The 24468-nt window shown below is 39.9% G+C and overlaps 1 protein-coding gene across 2 annotated transcripts; it reads left to right on the top strand.

Moving 5' to 3' along the window:
- Window positions 1-43: 43 nt before the first annotated feature.
- LOC124148256 lies at window positions 44-23596 on the top strand. Of its 2 annotated transcripts, XM_046519256.2 has the most exons (17): window positions 44-189; window positions 1268-1468; window positions 2233-2533; window positions 2898-3108; window positions 5407-5553; window positions 6582-6676; window positions 6993-8041; window positions 8818-9036; window positions 11465-11577; window positions 12769-13175; window positions 15866-15954; window positions 16451-16497; window positions 16762-17063; window positions 17524-17560; window positions 18647-18853; window positions 19936-19978; window positions 21197-21335. In XM_046519256.2, the coding sequence occupies exons 2-16, from the start codon at window positions 1296-1298 to the stop codon at window positions 19953-19955; spliced, it is 3417 nt and encodes a 1138-aa protein (XP_046375212.2). In that variant the 5' UTR covers window positions 44-189; window positions 1268-1295; the 3' UTR covers window positions 19956-19978; window positions 21197-21335. The 2 variants fall into 2 exon arrangements, with proteins under 2 accessions (XP_046375212.2, XP_046375211.2); XM_046519255.2 differs by lacking the exon at window positions 19936-19978 and having other exon boundaries at window positions 21197-23596.
- The last annotated feature ends 872 nt before the right edge of the window (window positions 23597-24468 follow it).

The following is a 24468-nucleotide window of genomic DNA, read 5'->3' as shown; positions in this document are numbered from 1 at the left end:
ATTAGCATCCGTGTGTTCGCATCAGGGGATTGTAGTTTTTGTAACAGCTCAAGTCGGGATTTATTTTTAGAAGGGGAAGTACCTTTGGAAAGTCCCACCACAAAATGGGCAGTTTGCAGAATGCGTTGTAACAGGCATCGAATCAAGCGTTTTCTACATATCCAGTGTTAATTAGTCGCTACAGCGTTGGTAAGTTTCTTGTTTACAAGTTTCTGCAGTGAATGTCTTTGATAATTTTGTGAGATTCAGCCCGAATCCAGCATTGAGGAATTCCTGCCCAACAGAGACAGTGGCTGTTTTACATTTGCCCATTGTCACTCTTCAACAAGAGAAATTCACGAAAGCTTTTGGTTTTTTTCATCCCCCAAACATGATAGATTTAATATTTCAAGTGATTTGTCTAAGTCTGATATATTTTCACTATTTCCTGGTCAACAGATTTCAGTAGTGAAAGTAAGTCCGACTTATGGATTGATATTTTTGGATATATGGGCATTGCAGGATGATGTTGCGCGTTGCAAGGCACACACATATTCTAAATAGGCCCTCAGCCAGTGCACATCTAGTGCTCCACGATTATAATCTTTTCCTCTGACTATATAACTAAGACAAACCCTTGGTATTAATCATGTTAATATGATAAAGATTTTTCAAGAATACAGATGGTAAATTGGGCCCTGCGATAGGAAGGAGAGATCTAGATTTCAAGTCTATTTCTCACCAGAATAGAAATGTTGGTTACATTTAACATGTCATCTATACTTTGTTTATAGTTTTGATTATTTAACAGGAAAACAAATTCTTCTCTATGATAAATGTAAATTATATGCATCCATTCTCAAGTTGTACTTAAAAGAAACAGTGATGGCATTACACAGCTAGGCTTCCGTACCCTTGCTTGTGGGTTTTACCAAAGTGGTATATGTCTAAGACCTGCATCACTTTAGACTTTTCTCCATTATGCCATGATAGAACTAAGATACTGTTCAAAGCAGCTTTTAACCCAGTTCACTCCCTCAGTCACTGTCTAGAGTGAGTGTGGTCTTACACCACTTTCTGCAATATGCAAGCAATATCAAGGCAGGGGACACCAAAAATTGAATGGAATTGAACCCAGGCCTTTGGTGTGACAAGCGACTGCTTTAACCACAAGGCTACCTCGTCATCCCTGTTTCTAGAGCTTGCTTTTGTTGAACTGTTTATGAAAAAGTTCAATAAATGAATGTGTCGATTATCATGATCATCACGAGCATTGTTGTATTTCCAGTTTGGCTTGGTGACAAAGACTTTCCAATATGGCATCAAGCAGTGATGTTGGTGAGATTCCAAAGGTATCAGCCAAGGACATCAAATATGATGAAACACCGATAGGCCGTGGCGGCTATGGCTATGTGTACCGCGGCGTCCACAAGGACCTTGGGACTGTCGCCATCAAAACAATGATTGCTGATGGACTACTGCCATCCAGGTAGGAAGTGGAAAGGTTACATAACCATGAATATGCATTAAGGCAAAAGTAACAGTATTAATTTAAAGGATCCTACCCCACTGGAAAAGTGCAAGTTATGAAGTCAGTCTGTGACTTTAGCCAATAATCGAAAGACTAAGTCAAGTAAAATTCAGTTCAGCCAAAAATAATCTATATTATAACACTGAAATCCCCTGAAAATGATCCAAGAGCTTAGTTCAAGCTAGTTGACTCACATGTCTTTGGGACAGACTGTTAAGTTTCAGACAATTTTAGAATGTTAAATATGAAAGTCATCACACATATTTATATGATGATTTTGAAATAGTTTATATTCAAATGTTTAGGGGGAAACAATACATCAAGGCACCAGTGCATCGTGTGTTTTCATGGGACAATACAATGCAAAATACAATTTTTTCTGTATCAATACAAGACAATACACTGACTAAATTACTTACTTACTACTTGTTTTATGACCCCAATGCCAGTGTTTTTGTCTGTCAAATATTCCAAAATGTGTAGTAATTAGATGTTCAAGTTCACAGCTAAAAATAGTCACTACAAACATACGTCTACAGCTAACTTTTCCTTTGGAACCTGCTTTGAAATATTCATAGTCAAAAGGCAATATGTATCATTACCTTTGTATCGTGATACGTATCGTATTGTAACCTTGCTGAATCGTTTCACCCCTACTAACTTTCAGAAGATATTATTCTGTTTTTACCATGTTCGCTGCTGACACTCACATTTGTGACCAGGCATCAAAGGATCTTCAAGGCCGAGGGCAAGAAGCTGTGGGAGCTGAAGCATACCTCCATTGTGCGTCTGCTCGGCCTTATCATGGAGGAGAACAACTACTCACTCATTCTGGAGTACATGCATTTCGGCAGTCTGACCGCTTTCCGCTCCGACTTTGTGGACATTGACTGGTCACTGTTGGTCAGTGTAATCCGTGATGTCATCCATGGCATGGAGTATCTTCATGGACCCGATCCACCGATCCTCCATCTTGACTTGAAGTCGGACAACATCCTCATCAACAGAAGGATCCGAGCTAAGGTAGGATTTAAATGTTGAAATGACATTGATTTTATGTGGAGTTTAAATGATGAAGAAATGTCGAAATCAGAAATCAATGTTGAAACAACGTTGAAAATAATGTCAGATTTCAACATATCTTCAAATATCGAACGGCCAACATTGAAACCATGTTGAAAATATGTTTTTCAACATAAGAACCTAGATCAACCCAATTTCAACTTTGAAACAATGTCATGTGTCTGGGGCGGTAGACCAGGGTATGTCAATAACCTATATACACTTGAAGAAGCTCTTTCTTTTCTGATGTTTCTCATCTATGTGAGAGCTCGGATAAGCCAGATTATGTTAATGACCTTTAAACATTTGTACATTCCTTGAACAGATCACCGACTTTGGCCTGTCTCAGTGGAAGACGATGACGCGTACCATGACTCGGAGCCAGGGCGGGGAGGAGAAGGGGAGGAAGGGTACAGTCACCCATGTACCCCCAGAAGTGTGGAACAACATCAACACTGCCCCCAACAAGGGATATGATGTCTACAGCTTTGGCATCGTACTGTGGGAGACAGTGGTTGGAGATAGGCCTTTTGCCAGTGAGTTCATATGCCATCTACCCTGATGTGATTCCCCATGTGGATTCCATGCACTATAGGCCCCCATGATGTATTTTTAAAAAAGCTGAATGATTAGCATCATGTGCTTGGAGCATGTGGCCACTGCTGTCTCAACCTCATTAAAATCAGACCTTAGTTCTTGCTATCGCTAAACAAAGATCTGAAGACATCCCATTAGGGGTCACGTCAAAACGACCAATCAGAGCGTCGCTTACCAGGTTATGAAAGTGACAGTCGGAATGTGATTTCTAATCATGCAACCTCAAAAAATTTTAACACGGGGTATTCCGACCGATAGTTACGGGTTTAACGACTGAATGCATACAATCTAGACCATCTATTAGCCATTCCAGAATGTTCTTTTGTTCAGGTTTCAAATTTGAAATCGAGAATTTGTCAAAATATGTTCCGAAACATAGTCTCCAATTTGAAATTAGTGCCTTAAAGCACGAGAGAGCTGCCTTTTGATTGGTCAGTCAAAGTTCGCACAAGGTCGGTCTGACGTGACCCATAATTGGATGTCCTCAGATCTTTGTTTAGCGGTAGCGAGAACTAAGATCTGATTTTAATGAGATTGCTGCTGTCTACCCCAAACTGCCGGAAAGACAGCCGTGATATAGATGGAATATCACTGACTGTGGTGCCACATCCCACGCCATTGTAAGAGTGAATATTATCCTACCCTATCTTTTATCCCGGAATGAAATTCTCTAGTGTCATGATATACCCTAGTGAATTTGAACCCATACCTGTGTGTTTAATCCTATCCTATACTCTACTCTAGAGTAAAACTTCCCCCGGGTTAATATTTAGGTAAGATATAATCCTTGCTTACACCATCAGGGCACAATGACATGCAATCAAGCAAGTCACCAAGTCTGACACCCAAACCAATTGTTGCAGCTTACAACAAGCACTAAAGTCCTAACTTTCACAACAGACAACTGAGGCAGGGTTTTACACAACGCTGAAATCATTTAGCATAAGTATATATGGTGGAAGCTGCAACTAAAATAACACGATATTGGAATATATTATTCCTGATAAAATAATAATTTGAGATACAATTTCTTCCGACCAATGCATCAAAATTCTTTGAAGTTGTATCATTGGGTACGTTTTAACTGAATCACCGGTAGATTGGGAGGAAACGTGTGCACAGCTGATTGCTATTTCCGGCTTAGTTTGCGAGAAAATACACACGATAATCTCTGCATATAAAACAATGACTTGGAGAGCAGGAAATACATTTTAAATGGTAAACCATCATGTCTAGGGATGTTTCATATCAAACTTCATACTTTTATTGACAAAGTTTGTTATACCTGTTTATTCACCTGAATTCGCTGAAGGGATACGATAACGCTCATCAATTATTTGGACCATGAAGGTAGCATTGTTTGTTTTTTAAAATGTCCGGACAGAAAAATTTAAATGTCCGGTAAGCAATATTTTCAACTGGACATTTGAGATTCTCAATCGGACATGTCCGGCGCATATGACCGTTTCCGGACCCCTGCTGAAATGTGTACCCAGTACACCTAAATGTCTAGAATGGACGCAGGCAAAAAATATAGAGCATCCCGGGGATGCAGGGTTATATTCATTGTACCAAATTCTTGACAAGAAATATGAAAGTCCTGTGATTAAAGTAATTATCAAATTTGACAGTACAGTACACAGGGCCCTCATACTCCTGTAAGGACCCTGAAATTCAAGGGCAATTTTTTGGTACAGCTGTCACTAATAGTTATTATAGCTAAAATGGATAGAATTATCATAAAAACGCCCGCATGTTATCAGAAATGAGCGGGCCACTGTAACTTGATAATGCCCTCATATTACTTGACGACGGGCCATTATCACGCCCGTTGTTAGGTGACGTCATAGGATAGGGATAGGTGATGTAACGTTCAATAGTGACGTCATCTGGTTTGTTCAATGACGTTTCCATATTTGTAAAAGTGGGTCAGTGACATTCGTGTTGATTGCAGTAAATGTTTCAAAATCGACATTGTTGTTTCTTTTTATTTGATAACAAATTCCATCCATTTTAGCTATAGTAACGGTAACGCTATTTTTCAGGGCATTATCATTTGCAGAAGCCCTCAGTCTTTTCAACTGCCCTCCTTTGTCGGGCAGTTAATGGAAGACCTCGGGCTTCTGCAAATGATAATGCCCTGAAAAATAGCGTTACCCTTATAATACTCATGAGACAGGTGCTGGAATATACACACACACTCATGCTCTGTCAGACAAGCCACACTGTCATTTCAGGAGTGAGTGATGACATCATCCCCAAGGCTGTGTTGAGTGGCCAGAGACCCGACATGACCATGATCCCATCTCAGTGTCCTCGGGAAGTGATGGAGATGATGACCAGATGCTGGACACAGCAGTCAGACAAGAGGCCAACATTTGCAGGTAGTACACCCATCCAAGAACCCTCAGCCTCATTCCAAAAAACAATCGTAGCGCAACGATAGCTGTAAGTCTATGTTAAAGTATGGGCGTTACAATCTCCTAAGTGCTGCGATTGCTTTGTGGAACAGGCCCCTGGGCAAATAGCTCCTCAGGTTAACCAGTGCTGAAAATATGGCATCACTCTTTTGCATTTGTTTGTTTTCTTTAATATTAGATTCAAGAAAAGTATTGGTAGGACAAGGATAAATTCTTTTGCATTTATATGCTTTATTTTGTTTAACCATCTTTCAGAGGCAAGGGAGATAAGTGACTGTAAAAGTCCAGTTTCTACCCTTGCCGAACTAGGCTGGAATTTGTGGGCTCGATCGTAGCGCCACCAGTGGTAATTACAAGTTCTGTCCTTCTATGTCCCCCCTATAGACAATCAGATTCCAACTCTCATATCACTTGCATTTGCTTCAAACAAAATGGCAGCGCCCACTCAAGATGATCAGATCGATAATCAAGATCTATATTGTAATAAAATGTGTCTTGTTTCACGAAGTGCATCAAATCATGTTAGCACATTGATTAGAAACATGAAGGATTTGGAAAATATCTGTTGACCCAGAGATGGTGGTACACATGCTTTACAAATCCTGCAATCGGACAAAATCTGCACGCCAGCTAAGGAACTAGATGTTGATTTCGTTACGCGATTTTGATTGGACTATGCAAAATATAATTCCATAATTCCAGCCTAGTTTGGCAAGGGTGGAAACTGGACTTTAAGAGTCAGTTAACTCCCTTGCCTCCGGAAGATTTTGTTTTACAGGTTGAAAATAAATAAGTAACATTTACAACAGAAACTGTGGCCTAAATTTGAGTACTGTTCATTGATACACTGATAGTTATGGGGATGATTGTTTATGATGATAAATAGTTTTATCCTTCTCAATATGTTTAGATTTTATGTCAGCTCAATTATTGTTTTATCTGCTTTAAATAATACATGAAAGGTTGATTCAAATTTTTTCTTATCCTTCTAGAAATGAAGGTGGAAATTGATGCTTTGTTTGAGAAACTTGCCCCTGCAGTGCCAGAGGCCTTAGGAAAACTGGAGAAGGAGATTGCAGGCCTATATGTGAGTAAAACACATTAATTATACACTGATGCATTTCTTTAGTTTCATGTGTCCAAACATGGACATCTTCTGTGTGTGAATCATCTCACTTGTTTAAGGCCCCAGAATCCTGGATCAAGTTCAGCTAGTGATTGTAAGAAGTTGTCCAATCTTTCATTTTCAGTTTTGCCAGGAAATATATTATGAACAAATTAAGATAAAAAAAAACAAATTTGAAAACACAATGTTTACATACAACAGAAACGAATTTGTTCACATACAATCTAAAACTTAAGATGATTATTTCAATATCAAAACTGTATTCCATTTTGTCCAGGATGCTGAAGATCTTGGGGGTGACACTGCAGCTACAGCTGATTCTGAAAGTATTTTTGATGCTGCAACCAAACTCACTAAGCCACTGACGAACCTCTCCACCACAAGTCCTCAGAGTGTTCAGATGGAGGACATAGGTGAAGAAGAGGATGTCCCCAAAACAACAGGACCCCCTGTTCCTAATGGCCAGAGTCTGCCCATTGTAGGACTGCAGGATGAAGCACCTTCTGGACCTAGTCGAGGTGCATCCACAACTGCTGCCTCATCCTCAACATCTAAAGCCCCTGCAGCAACAGGGGCTGGATCTGCATCACAAGCCAAGCCTAAGCCCCAGGCAGCCTCAACTACAGCTACAGCAACAGCAACATCAGCAACAACAACAGCAACATCTGGGTCTTCAACATCAGGAGCTACCACTGCACCAGCAGCTGCACCAGCAGCTGCACCAGGACCTTTTGTGATGACTGAAGAACAGAAGAAGGCCCTTCGACGTGTACTACGGGATCCGGTGGGAATGCTTCTCATGCACAAGGATGCTCAGCTATGTAAGAAAGTGTTTGGAGTTGACCTGGAGCTACAGAAGAAGATTAAAGACCCCAAGGAACTGTTGAAGCTCCTGGAGAAGGATCCACTCCTGAGGATGGAACTTAAGAGGAAGGGAGCAGAACATGTAGGCTGGCTGTTCTTTCCCCACAGGATGAAGGATGAAATCAGGAGGAAGAGGCCCAATAGGACGCCAAAACCTGAGGCGGTGAACAGAATGAAGACCCTGAGAGAGGAACGACAGAAGAGAGAGAGCAAGAACACTCCTAAGATGGATTTTGACCACAAAGAAAAGAAAAGCTCTGGTATAGCATCTGGATTAATGGGACTGTTCAAGAAGGATAAGTATAAGAAGATGGAGAAGGATCCTATGTCCAAATACATGGATCCTTACCACGATCCTTACAGTGACATGATGGACATGCGGCGGAGCATGGGGATGGGAAGCTTGGCTCCCGACATGAGTTACAAACTCAAGAGAGCTCTTCGAGATCCTCAAATGATCAGGTTTGCATAGTTTCTGTTTTAATTGAATTAGGCCAGACCAAGTATATTACTTGTTTTACGGACTTAATTTTTGTCCATTCCATTCCATTGACATTTTGAAGGGTTTGTCTCCTGCTTTCTCCAGCAGAGACACTGCCTGGAGGAGTAGGATGGCCTGTTTTAAAAAAAACTGAATCCCCAAAATCAGAATTTGTATTAATCACTGTTAATCACAAGAAAATGTAATAATAGGCACAATGCAGTAATATTGATGTCTGTATTTTATGAAGATTTCCTGTTATTTCTCCTGCCTTCAGGTATTTTGTTGACAGAAATATCTATAAAGCAAATAATTATTTTGGTCTGACCTTCTTTATACACTTTCGCTTTTGGGTAGTACATAATATTATTTTGATCCCAATCTCTTTGTGATAAAGAATATTAACACAATATATTCAGAAAGGATTGCACCCAAAGCAACCTTTAATGACATGTATGCAGTCCCCTTGGGAAAAGTGAGTGAGTGAGTGAGTATGGTTTTACGCCACTTTTAGAAATATTCCAGGGACTGGGGGACACCAGAAATGGGCTTCACACATTGTACCCATGTCGAACCTGGGTCTTCGGCGTGACAAGCGAACACTTTAACCACTAGGCTACCCGACTGCCCATCCTTGGGAATAGATGGCACCCCACCTTCCACATTGTTTCGGAGCAAGACTTGCTTTTGTGGATTTGACAATTCTTTTTTATTCATTTCAATATTTAGAAAATAATAAGAACTGTGTGTGTTGCAGATACATCCTACGTGAGGAGACACCCCCAAGGATCAGTCCGGTGGATCGAGAAGTGATGGATGTGATCCGAGACCCTGATAAGCTGCTCGAATACATGAGGCAGGACCCAAAACTTCTGGACATTCTTGTAGCCACAGACAAAGAGGCTTTGATGAAGCTTGTGGCTCGGTCAAGAGGACCTCAATCTCGTCACATGCGAAACATGAGAGGTCCTCGGAGGTAAGAATCGCTCGCTGACAGATCAGGGCGGGGATGAGGTTAATTTTGTTTGTTTGTTTGTTGTTTATCATTGCGCTCAACAATATTTCAGCTAAGAAACCCACTGATGCCATTGAGATCCAATGACATGCATCAACCAAGTCAGCGAGCCTGACCTCCCAATCCTGTTAGTCTTATGACATCATAAGCATTGGTTGCTGAAGATCAATACTTCATTCTAACCCAGATCTTCACGGGTGGGGGGTGGGATGAGGTTAATAGGGGTAGGGGATATGCAAACCCCCTTTCTTTGACAGTTATGTCCTGTATGTGTTAACCTCTCATATCCGGAGCATCTTCCCGAGGGAAGGGAGTTAACTGAATATGAAAGTCCAGTTCCCACCCTTGCCGAACTAGGCTGGAATTTCCAGGCCTGATCGTAGCGCCACTAGTGGCTATTATGAGGTATGTCCCTTCTATGTTCCTCCTATAGACCAATCATAGACCCAGTCAAGACAATTTGCTCAATAATCAAGATCTATAATTGTAATAAAACGGGTCTTACCCTACAAAGTACATCAAATCACGAGAGAACCTTAATTAAAAGCGTGAAAGAATTCGCAAAATATCTATCGATGCCTAGTTGGCGGTACACATGCTTTGCAAATCCTGCAGTCGACTGAAATCTGCACTTTGAAATCAATTTTGTTTAGGAAACAGATGTCTTGTACATTACCGGTAAGCGATTTTGATTGGACTATGCATAGACTCGTTAGTCCAGCCAAAATGTAGCTCAATAATTTAAGCCTAGTTGGGCAAGGGTGGAAACTGGACTTTTATAGTCAGTTAACTCCCTTGTCTTGGGAAGATGTACCCGGAGGGGATAATGGAATGGGCTGTTGTTTGCCGGTCCTTCCGCACATCACATTTTGTTTCTGGAGCTTAAATTCTTGACCGTTCAGTATTTCTTCATCAAACTTTTCAAAGATGTCATTATTGGCATGAACTTGCCTCTTTTGCTATTTTGGGATTTGGGAAATTTTTGTTTTTTCCTGTTTCCATGACAACAAGTTGGATTTAGGTTGAAAGGAGGGTAGTATACCACCTGGATCCGTCATGTCATTTCACTAAGTTTGGGGGCACGGGTGGCCCAGTCGTCTGAGGCACCGCAATTCCCTGTGCAGAGTTAAATCCTTTGGGCATGCCAGAAACCTACGATTGTGGGTTCGAATCCCAGTTCACTCCGATTATGGTTCTAGGTTTGTCAGCACCGTACTCGAGCTCGTGGGTTCCATCGAAGTGGTAAACGTCTAAGACCTGCATCACTTCAAACTTTTCCTCCCACATTAAGGTGACACGCTGTGATATGACTGGAATACTGTTGAACCCAACTCACTCACTAAGTCTAATTATTAGGCTGTGATATGCCCCCTTCCATCTCATTAAGATTGATAATACCCAAATATAGTTTGTGTATCTTACCGTGCATTGAACTCATTCATATGATCATCAGTTTTGATGTGTTTGTCATTGTACATTTGTGCAATGTACATTTCTCCCAGGTTTCATATAAGGCTTAAAAAAAAATAGTCTTGGTTCTCAGGCACCGCCCACATCATCATAAAGTTCGCTGCATGTTTCGTTTTTATTTCCATTTTTAAAAAAAAGGAAATAATCCTTAAATATTCCAAGTCCAACGGTAGTCAAATACTGTATTCCAGTATCTCACTCATAAAGGAATACCTTTATATAGGGATGCCCTTTCCCAGGTTAATTTAACACAATTGCTTATTGATTGCACAACTGTTTCTTGGTTACATACTAGTTTGAACAACCCCCCCCCCCAAAAAAGACACCGCCCGCCCGCACTATATTTTCAAAAACCATTGCCATTACCAAATTCTTTTATTTTTTTAAGCCTAACAATATTGTTGTTTGAAAGAATCGTACCCATTAGGCACTAGGAAGATATTTTTATTGTGCCATTACGGCTTTAACCATGCCATCAGCACTAAATACTAGGAATTTGAAACTCTTAAGTGAAATACTGTTGAAAGCTACATTCGTCGCCACTCGCCCCTTTCCGTAACCTGCAAGAAGACTCGATGAATGTTATGTGCGAAAATACGACATACCAATCAGAATGCGCGTATGATTTCAAGTTCTTCGTCAAAGAATCCCTCAGAAATAATTTTTGATTTCACATATCTCTGGCATCTAAAAATATACCCAAGACACAGTTAAATGTGCTCAATCATACTGTATAATTCCGCACGTCCCGATGTGCTTTACATTGCATCTGAAATATATATAATATATGGGGAAATATATGTGAACCATTACGAGTTGCAAATATGGCCATTAGAGGGGCACGAGTCGCTGTTCGGCTTGTCCCACATTAACATAAGATGGTCGTGAATGTTGACAGCTGCTGTCTCTGTTTGCGCAGGATGCCGGGGATGTACCGAGGCCTTGAGATGGACATGATGGACATGGACCTGGAGGACGAGATGATGATGAACCCAGGCAGATATGAACGCCACAAGCAGACAAGGGAACTCAGTACGTCATTGTCTCTGATTTCCAGTATTGTATATTGTTTGTGGTTTTTTTTGTTTAATGCTTTTCTTATTCCAGCTGTATGACGGCAGTCTGTAATTAATCGAGTCTAGACCAGACAATCCAGTGATTGTCATCGTGAGCACAAATCTACACAACTGGAATATGATGACATGCATCAACCAAGTCAGGGAGTCTGACAACCCGATCCTGTTAGTCGCCGCTTATGACAAGCATGGGTTGCTGGCAACCAATTATAATCCAGGTCTTCACCAGGGTCAATTTGTGTAGCAGCATGCATAAACTGCATGTTATTATTACCCAGGTCAACATTGTAAGTGCAATCTCGCCTCCCTAGGGAGTATGCAACCCAAGCTTTCTGTTAAGATGCTGGAAGTTTGGGCAGTCACATTACCAGGTACAAATTCACTGCTGAGTGAGCAGAATCAAATTGCAAACAAATCAGTTAGAAGACACATGTTTTTGTGGATAGCCTCCATGGTCTAGTGGTAGTGCATCCAACCGGAGAGTGGAAGGTCGAGCATTCGATCCCTGACCATGCGATACCAAAAGATGGCATTTTTGTTGTCTAACCTCTTTATTATTCACTCAAATTTTCATTTTTATACTGTATGTAGATCAATCTCATTAAAATCAGATCTTAGTTCTCGCTACAACTCAACAAGGATCTGAGGACATCCTATTACTGGTAGACCACCTCTGTGGTCTAGCGGTAGAGCGTCCTCCTGGAGACCGGAAGGTCCGAAGATGGTACTTGTTGTTACCCTGTCTGGCGCTCGGCATTAAGGGGCTAAAAACAAGGACTGGTCGGCTCGGAGTCAGTATTCTGTGTCTGAGTGGGGTATTCATGTTAAACTGCAGCATGGTAATTCAGCACAGATACACACGCTCACACACACATGCTTGCGCACACACACACACACATCGCTATATAAGTTCAACGATCTTGAACACGACTTAAACCCCATTTCTCCTCCCCTCACCACATGTTTTGTGACATTTCTTTTTTGTTACATTAAATTAGTTATTGCTGTCTCCAACTGTTATCCGGTAGCCGTTATAGTGTTAAATCGGTGTAAGCATACATACTGACCAGCCACTCACTCACTACCAGTTATGCTGTGTTTCATTTCAATGAAACTTCTTCATCTTAATTATATCTTCATTCTTCAGTGGACATGTTAAAGAATCCAGGGTTGCCGAGTTCGTTAATGGACCCTTCATCATCAAGTTCATCCTCAAGGCCCAGCACTGTGTCCAGACCCCCAAATACCCCCCCAGCTTCAACCTCAGCAGCCGCTAGTGCCACCAACACTGCTGCCAGCAACACTGGCCCCAGTAAAGTCAACACTGCCGCCAATTCTAACACCACCCCTGGACCTGGATCCAAAGGTCCAAGTCCAACCAAAGCTGCAACAATACCTTTGAAATCCTCAGCAACAGAGAGCAAGGATGCTTCTAAGTCTGCCACGACCAACATCTCCCAAACTGGAGGATCAGCCATAGGTGCTGCTGTCGTAGGTGTTGTTGGTGCAGGTGTTGCTGGAGCAGACAATCAGAAACCCCAGGAACCAGAAAGGGTAAGTCATTGATGGAAATTTTAATTGTCCAGTGTCAGTTTTGGAGAAAAACAATGTTTGATCTGTATATTTTTTCAAAATAGTCGTTCGTGTCATATGGTAGGAGTACTGCTGTACAGCGTCAGGCAACAAACACCCTACAGGTAGGGCAGGACATGCTTACCCTCTTTTGCGAACACCTGGTGTCATCACTGATTTTCAGTGATCCATTCATATAATCTTTGCCGTTATTTTGCTTTTTACGGCCAGTGGAATCATTTTCGGCAGATAATCAGGACCGATTGTTCTCTGGAGTTGACGTTCTATATCTAATCATGTGTATATGTATAAATCAAGATTATTATTGATGATTGATTGGTTGGGACAAACCAATCATAACCAATGATTCCCAACTGATTTCTCAACACTTGCCTTGCCTGATGTGATAACGTCATGTAGAATTGCCTTCATAAAGGGATGCCACCCCTTTGTCTTGTGGTTCATTGTGTAGTTCATACCCATGTGGGAATTCCAGATAAGAATTGAGACCCAGCATTCTATTTCCAGAGCATATTCAAAAAGCATTCAATGTTTCTCAATAATACTTTCACAGAAATCAGCCTAACCATGAACTGGTGCCCTTTGCTATTTAGGAAATTTGGAAATATATATTTTTTCAGGTTTCCATGACAACAATTTCAGTCAATGAACTTTAGATGAACCTAAATCCATAAAAAAAAATGAAAAAATTACTGTAACAGTACCAGACTGCTTGCAGCATATTAATCAGTTTTTGATTGTGTGATTGACCAATGTTGAACTTTGACTACTGCTTACTCTGCATCCTGCAATGTCTTGACTGATGTGATGACGTCATGTAGATTTGACTCTATCAAGGGATGCCACCTCCTTTGTCTTGTGGAATTCCAGGTTGGAATTGGTCCCCAGCATTCTATTCTTGTCTCCCTATGGGGATTCTGGGTTAAATTTGGTGCTGAGCAGCTAATCTTTGTCATGCAACATGACTTAATGTATATGGTGGTTCATTGAATGACATTGTACCCCGATGGTGTTGACTTTTGCTCTTAATATCAATCGTCATTTAGTCTGGTCCAGGGTCAGTTATTCACAGGTTGACATCATATGGCTAGAATACTGTTGTGTGTGCAGTAAAACAATACACAGAAAAAACAAAAACCTAGTTTCCTGTTACCCCTCTTCCTGAGGGTTAATTGTATTTTTGTGGTCTAATAACTTTATTATTCACTCAAAGTTTCATTTTTATTCTGTATGTAGATCAATCTCATTAAAATCAGATCTTAGTTCTCGCTACAACTCAACAAAGATCTGAGGACATCCTATTACTGGTAGACCACCTCGGTGGTCTAGTGGTAGAGCGTTCTCCTGGGGAGCGGAAGGTCCAGGGTTTGATCCCCGACCACATCTTACCAATATGGTATGACGTTAGAAGATGGCACTTGTTGTTACCCTGTCTAGCGCTCAGCATTAAGGGGCTTAAGCAAGGACTGGTAGGCTCGTAGTCAGTATACTGTGTCTGAATGGGCTATTCATGTTAAACTGTGGCATGGTATCTCTGTGAGCTAGCACTATAAATCGGCATCAGTCCGGACTAGTACATGCAGCCACACACACACGATATATATAAGTGCAATAAAAGTGCAATAATCTTGGACACGATGGTAAACCCCATTTCAACCCTATTATCCGTTACGTCAGAACGATTTTCATTCGACCAATCAGAGTGCCATATACGAGATCAAGAGTGTGTTTTCGATATCATGCAACCTCGAAAAGGTTAGTACAGGGTATCCATAACAACAGTTACCAGCTGTACGACTGATTGGGTCAAAATCAACATCTATCTCTTGCTTCTTTGGGATAAACATTTGAATAGAATCAATATTGCATAGCCTGTGGGAAATCTGCCATAATATCTCAGGTATCTAGCAGAGGTTCCAGAATGTTCCTTTGTTCCATTTTCAAATTTTAAATCAAGAAGCTTGACAAAATATTTTTCAAGCGTAGTCTTGAATGGAAGTCACCAGTCCAAAACTAGTGCCGTAGCTCAAGAAAGCTGGCCTGATTGGCTTATGTTGGCTTCTATTCAGTCATTTCATTGGTCGGTCAAAGTTCGGAAAAGGTCGTTCTGATTTGACCTATCATGGGATGTCATCATATCTTTGTTTGGCGGAAGCGAGAACTAATATCTGATTTGAATGAGATTGTATATAGAGTGAGTGAGTGAGTATGGTTTTACGCCGATTTTAGCAATATTCCAGCAATATCACGGCGGGGGACACCAGAAATGGGCTTCACACATTGTACACATGTCGGGAATCGAACCTGGGTCTTCAGCGTGACGAGCCAACGCTTTAACCTCTAGGCTACCCGACCGCCCCTTGTATATAGATATGTTAATTCAAGCTACCAATGTTCACAGACTTTGACGGCATGAACAGACAGACATAAAAACACAACTTCAAGTCAATTTGTTTGGAGTTCACAAAGTTTACTTTCACCCAAAATACTGTTAATGCCTTACCTTTTATACTTCTTTCTCAATTCATGTCAATAATAGTTGATCAGGAGGGGTTACTGGAAATTAAATCATTACAAGACAATATGATGTTTAATAAGATATTTATGATGTGAAATGATTCAAGTTGTTTTTTAAATTCATTTATAAACAGCGTGAGATAAAGGGCTTACCTGATGACCACCTGGTGAAACGACAGGAGAACATCAAGATGCCGGTGCAGAGACACACAGACACTGAACCGTATGTATATACAGACACACAGACACTGAACCGTATGTATATACAGACACACAGACACTGAACCGTATGTATATACAGACACACAGACACTGAACCGTATGTATATACAGACACACAGACACTGAACCGTATGTATGTACAGACACACAGACACTGAACCGTATGTATATACAGACACACAGACACTGAACACACACTTATGTTTCTAAGTTTTTCAGCACTATAGCACTGGTTTCACCAGAGACCATAAAAAAATATTTCGGTCTCTTGGTTTCACCAAAGTGGTAAACATCTAAGACCTACATCACCTTGGCTTTCCTCCCACATCAAGCTAACATGCCATGATATAAGCTTTTCTAAGTGGTGTCCAACTAACTCATTCACTTTTAAAATGCAAATTTGAATTAATCCATTTTACATGAAATGAGTTAATGTTAAGTAATATAGATTTTTAAATAATATGTTTTTTTATGTGATATCCTATATCTGATTGCAGATTACAGACAGCATATGGCTTTGCAAAAGGTTTCCTCAATCAAACAAGTAAGCAATTCGTCACTCTATGAGCTGTCTCTGTCACAATGGCTTAGAATACCTTAATGACATTAGTTAATTATAAAGCACTTAGTCTTTTAAGGACAAACCAAGTACAGATTTGATTAAATCACATACAGGTTGGCACTGATTTCGAAATTTTGAAATGAACAAATGTTATTGAAAGCATGAATGTTGTAAGTGCTAGTCGGCAGTAGAATGGAATAATGATGTTTTCTGTATTTTTATGAAACACATTTGTCTTACCAAAAGATTCTAAAAGCGTTCCAAAAACGCCCACTACAAATGCAAGCAATAGTCAGACTGCAAGTTCAACTACAAGCGCTGCCAGCTCGACCTCAGGTCAAGGTCAAACATCTACAACACAAGGTCAAGCATCAGGCGGTACCCAGAATTCGTCTGCAGGTCAAAGTCAGAGTAGTTCAGGTCAAGGTCAGAGCAGTTCAGGTCAAGGTCAGAGCAGTTCAGGTCAAGGTCAGCGACCAGGCTCAAATACAACATCAGGAGCACAACCTGGCAGTGGTACAACATTTAGAGCACAGCCCCAGTTTCAGGTACTGAAATAACTTTTACTAGCTTTATATATAAGCTATATTCAATATTCCAAGTACTTCATTTGACAATCTTAAAACAAGCATATTAGTTACTTGTGTATGATCTCATTTCACATATTGATACATATACGGAACAAAAACGTTAGGGATCATGACTAATTATAGAATAACCCACGAGGTACGAGTGATTACGAGTTAAATTAATGTTTTAAGTTCCGAGCTTTAGCGAGTCTTGAAGACTGAGCACACAATTTCATAAAAGTATCCCCAAATAATATTCAGTACCCCCTTATTTTTTGTTCAGCATATTAGACAATATAGAGTGATAATGGTTCATAATAAACTAGCTGTTGCCTATGGAAATTAATGTTCAACTTTTACCTGAACAGATATGACTATCTACCAGTCAGAAATATTGGTATGACTTCCAGAATTAACTTCTCACAATTTCTTTTTTCAGAATTTTAATGATCCAACCTCCATCCATGTAGAACTCAGTAAGTATATAGCATTCATTGTAACAAGTGTTAACTATAATTCTTTTGTATATACATATAAATATATTCTTGTTACATATATATATGTTACGTATATAAACGCTATCTGCTACTTGAATATGATATTTGAATATAAGCCAAATATTGTATGTTTATATATTTTGCTGGAATATAGTCCTTTGCTGGTTGAGCATTATATGTGTGTAATCCCATTGGAAAATATTGAGGAATGAAAAAATCAGTATGCTTGAGACTGTTGAAAAAAGAAAGAAATTGTCAGCCACAAAAAAATACATTGTTGCAAGATGCTTATCACTAGGCTCGTAGTTTTATTTGAAAAAATATTTGGTTCTGCAGATGTAGCTGAACCTCCACTCCACTCCCCCCAATTTTAATTCATAGGAAAATAAATTAGTTTCCACTTGTCATATCCACCAAAGTACAGCTTACCCTCCCCTAAACACTGTCATGGCACTGATAGACTTAGTGATCTCCTTCATCGGAAGTTCTTTATCACATCTTGTATCATGCTTCTACATGGCCAATTAGCACCAATGGTGCTCATTTACAAGACACACTGGACCCCTAACATAGGTGATATTATTGATACTCAGTGTGACAATTTAAACACATATGACAGACCTGCATAACTTCGATATTAGTTCGTTGTCACTTTTTGGACAGCTGTCATTTCAATTTAAAGGTGTTCTTGACTTATAATTTCAGTTTGAAAAAGAAAATCATTTCGAATGTTAAGAATGTTGCTCTCTCATTCCATTTGTGAGTTTTGTTTCATTAAACTTGGGATATTCATTCATCGTATCATGTATTTGTCCTTTTTTCATTTTTAAGCACGGGGCTTAAATTTGGATAAAATGTTACTCAATTAAAATTAAAAAATCTGTAATTAATCCCAGGGCTTAAAACCATGCAACCCTGGTACTTTGTTGTTCAACAAACACATTTACATTACTTTCAACATAAATAATCATTTTGTTTACTTTTTGTTTACTTTAAGAAAATGTTTCAAGTAAACTTGAACTTTGAGTATTCTCCTAGAGGTACAGATGTTATTGTAACCTGTAGATGCTGATGGTTCGATGTCGGGCGACTTCAACCCCCTGTCTCTCCCGGCGGGGGTTCAGTTCGGAGAGAACAATGTGATGGTATTGAACTGTGATGACGACGGCAATGTGAGTCGCAATGACATCAGTGGTGCTGGGAGTACCCGCAAGAGGTCCACGGATTACAGGTCAAAGTTCAAGAAAATGTCAAAGAAACATAGAAGTGTTTGTAAGTTTGGTTGTTGTCATGTATTTTAATAATTGTTCGAATTGACTGAATTGTTAGACTTGACTGAATTGTTCGACTCGACTGAATTGTTCGAATCCACTGAATTGTTCGAATCCACTGAATTGTTAGAATCGACTGAATTGTTAGACTCGACTGAATTGTGAGACTCGACTGATTTGTTCGAATCAACTGAATTGTTCAAATAGTCTGAATTGTTAGACTCGTCTGAATTGTTAGACTCGACTGAATTGTTAGACTTGACTGAATTGTTCGAATCGACTGATTTGTTGGACTCGACTGAATCGTTAGACTCAACTGAAATGGGGCCCAGTCGTCTTGGGTACGCCCTGAAACCTATGATCATGGGTTTAAATCACAGTTCCCCGATTACGGTATGTTTCTAGGTTTGTCAGCACCATACCCGTGCTCGTGGGTCTCACAAAAGTGTTAAACGTCTAAGACCTACATCACTTCAGGCTTTCCTTCCCACATTAAGCTGACATGCCGTAACAGAACTGGAATACTGTTCAAAGCAGTGTTGAAAACTCACTCACTCACTCCATCACTCACTCTTACTCACTCACTCTTTATTCTCCTTTTTGGACTTTATGGGCTGATTTTTAAAATGGCCACCCTGGCAGCCACATTTAGCAAAATGTTTTTGGCCATTATCCATTTTATTCAGACAACAAAAATTCAAACGGAAATCAGCTTCAGTATGTATGTAGTTAGTAGTGGTCTCCTAAACACTCCCAAAATGCATTTTTGACTCTGTAAATGTTATCTCTTCTGAAAATGCCTCCTGAGCTGACTTTCTGTCATATATGTAGTTTGAACCAGGTGAGCTACAGGGCCTGTGACTCCATTATTTCGTTTTACACATTTAGTTTCATTTCTGTGTACATAATCAAAGAACAGTGAAACTCCAAGTCATTGCTATGAACATGAATTAGATGTACTCTCAACTGATCATAAGTCCATTAATAAGTAGTCATGGCTGACTCGCATGCTCTGGACTCATATACCCTCAATTTGGTTTCTATATGATTGAATGTAACTCAAAAGAAAAATTTATCTTGTAGGTCCACAAGATCGAAAATGAATCTCCATGGAAAAGCTAAACTAGTACGTTCAAATATTGTTTAATAGCTTTAGCCTAGTTCATCAATTTAGGTATTTTGGTGTATTTTTGGTACTTTCAACATTAATTCTTGAGGTTGAGATAATCTTTAATCCTGTATTCCAAGATGTTTATTCTTTTTTGTAACCATTGTATCTCTTTGTTATAAAATATGAAAAAATGAAGGTTCACCCATAAATAAAGAGTCTTATATTAAAAACAATATTTATTATAACAACGTCCAGTTATCTGAGACGTCATCAACAACAGATGACATACTTTTCAGTTATAGTTATACTGCTCGGATATGATTCATTGGTGAGGGGAGTGTCTCACAGGATGAAATGCACCGAACATACAGCTTTTAGCAAATCATCTTGAAACAAATATAAATACCAGTAATCTCCATGAGACCTATCCAACATACAAGCCTCTGTGCCCTTGTTGAAAGTATTATGCTTTTAGTTTGATGATTAAATGGCATGTACAAAAATAGATTTGTTATTCAATATGTAATACATGTGTAATATTTTCAGTATGTAATACATGTGTAATATATTCAGTATGTAATACATGTGTAATATATTCAGTATGTAATACATGTGTAATATATTCAATATGTAATACATGTGTAATATATTCAGTATGTAATACATGTGTAATATATTCAGTATGTAATACATGTGTAATATATTCAATATGGAATACATGTGTAATATATTCAATATGTAATACATGTGTAATATATTCAATATGTAATACATGTGTAATATATTCAATATGTAATACGACCCGTGAAGTTTCCGGGTTAGAATAGGTCTACAGCAACCAATACTTTCCGTAAAAGGCGACTTTGCTTGTCGTAAAAGGCGACTAACGGGATCGGGTGGTCAGGCTCGCTGACTTGGTTGATACATGTCATCGATCCCAATTGCGTGGATCGATGCTCATGATGTCAATCACTTGATTGTCTGGTCCAGACTCGATTATTTTACAGACCACCGTCATATAGCTGGAATATTGCTGAGTGTGGCGTTAAACAACAAACAAACAAACAATATGTAATACATGTGTAATATATTCAATATGTAATACATGTGTAATATATTCAATATGTAATACATGTGTAATATATTCAATATGTAATACATGTGTAATATATTCAATATGTAATACATGTAATATGATGTTCTAATGTTCTCCTTATAATTCTTATGTTTCAGTAGGGAGAGGGGAAGAGATAGATTTTGACCATGTTAACTTGATCGCTGATGACATTGGTCCGAAGTGGATGGATTTGGCTGTAGAGGTGGAAATGAAAGGCGAAAAACTTAGAGATTTGAAATTGGAATACAAGATGAACAAGGGACAAGACGACTATGATTACTGCATGCGAGTCATCAATGATCTACTGCAGAGAAAGCCTTTCTTTACTTTGAGAGATTTGATTTTATCACTGAAGGAAATAGACTGTCAGAAAACTGCTATCAAGTTGATTGAATTTGTTCCTTGATAATGTGAGTTATTTTGTCGAAGATTGTAAGATCCAGATGAATCGGAGCTGCAGATGAGTGACGTGACCCCCTATTTGATGACTCAAAAACAAAGTATAGCAAATGTAAGATAGCTTTGCTTCTTTCACCAAATATAAATCTACCTACAGGTATGTGAGATTCCTCTTTGATCATTTTTTAAATATAAATATTTAATTAAAATATATATGCTTGAGAGAAAATAATTGTTTTTAAAAACAATGGACTGATTTTTTGTAATATAATTAGTTTTTTATTTCTCTTGCTTTTTTCTGGATGCACTGACACAGTCTTTACATTTTTACATAATGTCACTGAAAATGTGACAAATTGTTGGTAGTGTTGTCTTTCTTTTGTTCTGATCAGAATGTCTGTTATTATATGTTAAATTTGATTAACTTTCCTGGGTGTCAGCTGATTTCCAGTTGTGCGTTTGTGTGATGTGCCCCACCTAGTGGAATCTGTTTAGGAAGATAATCGAGACTGGTTCTTATCTTATGTTGATGTTTTATTTTTATGATTATATGATTATCCATCACTTCAAAATATGATAATGTGTGTATTCTGTACTATGACCTATAACTATTGTTGTACCTACAACCTTCGACTCCACTTATATTATTAAACACCACATTCAATTTGCAACACGTCATGGTCCAATGCAGCTCTCAATATCCAGTCCGGGATTGGATGGTCAGACCCACAGACTTGGTTGATGCATTTCATTGTATCCCATATGCTAGATTGTTTACAGACTGCCATCATATAGCTGGAATATTGCTGAGTGTGGCATTAAACAATAAACAATACATAGATCAATGCATGGGGTAGAATAGGTCTTCAGCAACCCATGCTTGCAGTAAAAGGCGACTATGCTTGTCGTAAGAGGCGACTAACCGGATCGGGTGGTCAGGCTAGCTGTCTTGGTTGATGCATGTCATCGATCCCAATTGTGGGGATTGATGCTCATGATGTCAATCACTGGATTGTCTGGTCCAGACTCGATTATTTACAGACTGCCGTCATGTAGCTGCACTATATTGCCGAGTGTGGCGTTAATCAATAAACAAACAAACAATATCCAGGCATATCACAATGCGGGACACTAAGGACCTGCACATGTTGTCATGTGGGCATCGTTCCCAGGTCTTAGGCCAATAGCGCTGTTGTTGAATGTCACCAATCATCTGCATGGTTCACACACCATACAGCCATGCAGACATTGTTCTCACTACAAATTACTTTACAAATTACAATTAGAGTCCAATGTCTCCATCTTCTCCATCAAGCACCAGCTTTCTTCTTCTTTGTACTAGTATTTGGGACTTCCCTTTTGTGATTAATGAAGACTTGATGTTCAATACTAGTTTTAGAACCAAGTTTAAGAATTAGAAACAGAAATAGGTTTAATTTGCTTTGTTTAACAAATAGCATTACTGATAAACATGCAAAACTGATTCTATGTGAGCTTTGTCTTGAGTCATTTTTTATCTAAGTTGAATGATTGATGCATTGATGTTGATGCTACATTGTCTGTTTTTGCTTGTTAATTGCTTAAAAAACATGGATTCAAGAGTGTGAATATCATGGCTCCACTTACAAATCTTTTGATATGTGCAAAGAAAAATGAGTTTATTTGCCAAGGGCAATATTAGTTTATGTCATTCTTAATTTGTATATTTAAGATTTAACCTTAAGGCTATGTGTAAATCAGTATTACCATAGGAGGCGGCAGGTTTATTCAGAGTGCTATGGTTGAAAATCAACATGAAAGAAAGTTAAAACTTTGCATGTGTGACAATGACTATGTTGTTTTAGGTTCATCCGAGGCCTCGTCCACTGGCATTTACCTTTTGTAGATGTTGATAGTGTTACCCATTGAGATCAAACTTCTTTGACATTTATTATTACAATGCTAATACTGCTACATACTGAAATATGTGCATACTTGCAAACCAGATGACCTGACCGCAGAGATATATCTAACTAATATTATTATCATGCTATGTTGACATAATGAATTATGCTTCACATTGTATTGAATGTCTTTGCTGTACTTCTGGAAAATAGCAAATAAAAGGATTAATCCTTTGTCATTTGTGGATGGATTTTATATGTTTATACTTTTACTTATGGTAGGGGTACTTTCAGGACATGAACACTGCACTCCACATGCCATGCTCCACACTCCACACTCCAACCCCATGCTCCACACGCCATGCTCCACACTCCACACCCCATGCTCCACACGCCATGCTCCACACTCCACACCCCATGCTCCACACCCCATGCTCCACACCCCATGCTCCACACGCCATGCTCAACACTCCATGCTCCACACCCCATGCTCCACACTCCACACCCCATGCTCCACACGCCATGCTCCACACCCCATGCTCCACACCCCATGCTCCACACCCCATGCTCCACATGCCATGCTCCACTCTCCACACCCCATGCTCCACACCCCATGCTCCACACCCCATGCTCCACACGCCATGCTCCACACTCCACACCCCATGCTCCACACCCCATGCTCCACACCCCATGCTCCACACGCCATGCTCCACACTCCATGCTCCACACCCCATGCTCCACACTCCACACCCCATGCTCCACACGCCATGCTCCACACCCCATGCTCCACACGCCATGCTCCACACTCACCACCCCATGCTCCACACGCCATGCTCCACACCCCATGCTCCACACGCCATGCTCCACACTCCACACCCCATGCTCCACACCCCATGCTCCACACCCCATGCTCCACACGCCATGCTCCACACTCCATGCTCCACACCCCATGCTCCACACTCCACACCCCATGCTCCACACGCCATGCTCCACACCCCATGCTCCACACCCCATGCTCCACACCCCATGCTCCACGCTCCACACCCCATGCTCCACACCCCATGCTCCACACCCCATGCTCCACACGCCATGCTCCACACTCCATG

Source organism: Haliotis rufescens, unplaced genomic scaffold, assembly GCF_023055435.1.
Source record: "Haliotis rufescens isolate VD_foot unplaced genomic scaffold, xgHalRufe1.0.p SCAF_19, whole genome shotgun sequence".
Taxonomy (NCBI): domain Eukaryota; kingdom Metazoa; phylum Mollusca; class Gastropoda; order Lepetellida; family Haliotidae; genus Haliotis; species Haliotis rufescens.
This window is presented reverse-complemented; position numbering and strand designations above follow the sequence as displayed.

Excerpts from the sequence above, each read along its gene's own strand:
- LOC124148256 (XM_046519255.2), top strand. The coding sequence starts at position 1,296 with ATGGCATCAAGCAGTGATGTTGGTGAGATTCCAAAGGTATCAGCCAAG. Across the intron at positions 15,955-16,450 it reads AGACACACAGACACTGAACC|ATTACAGACAGCATATGGCT; the intron begins GTATGTATATAC and ends ATCTGATTGCAG. Across the intron at positions 18,854-21,196 it reads AAAGAAACATAGAAGTGTTT|TAGGGAGAGGGGAAGAGATA; the intron begins GTAAGTTTGGTT and ends CTTATGTTTCAG.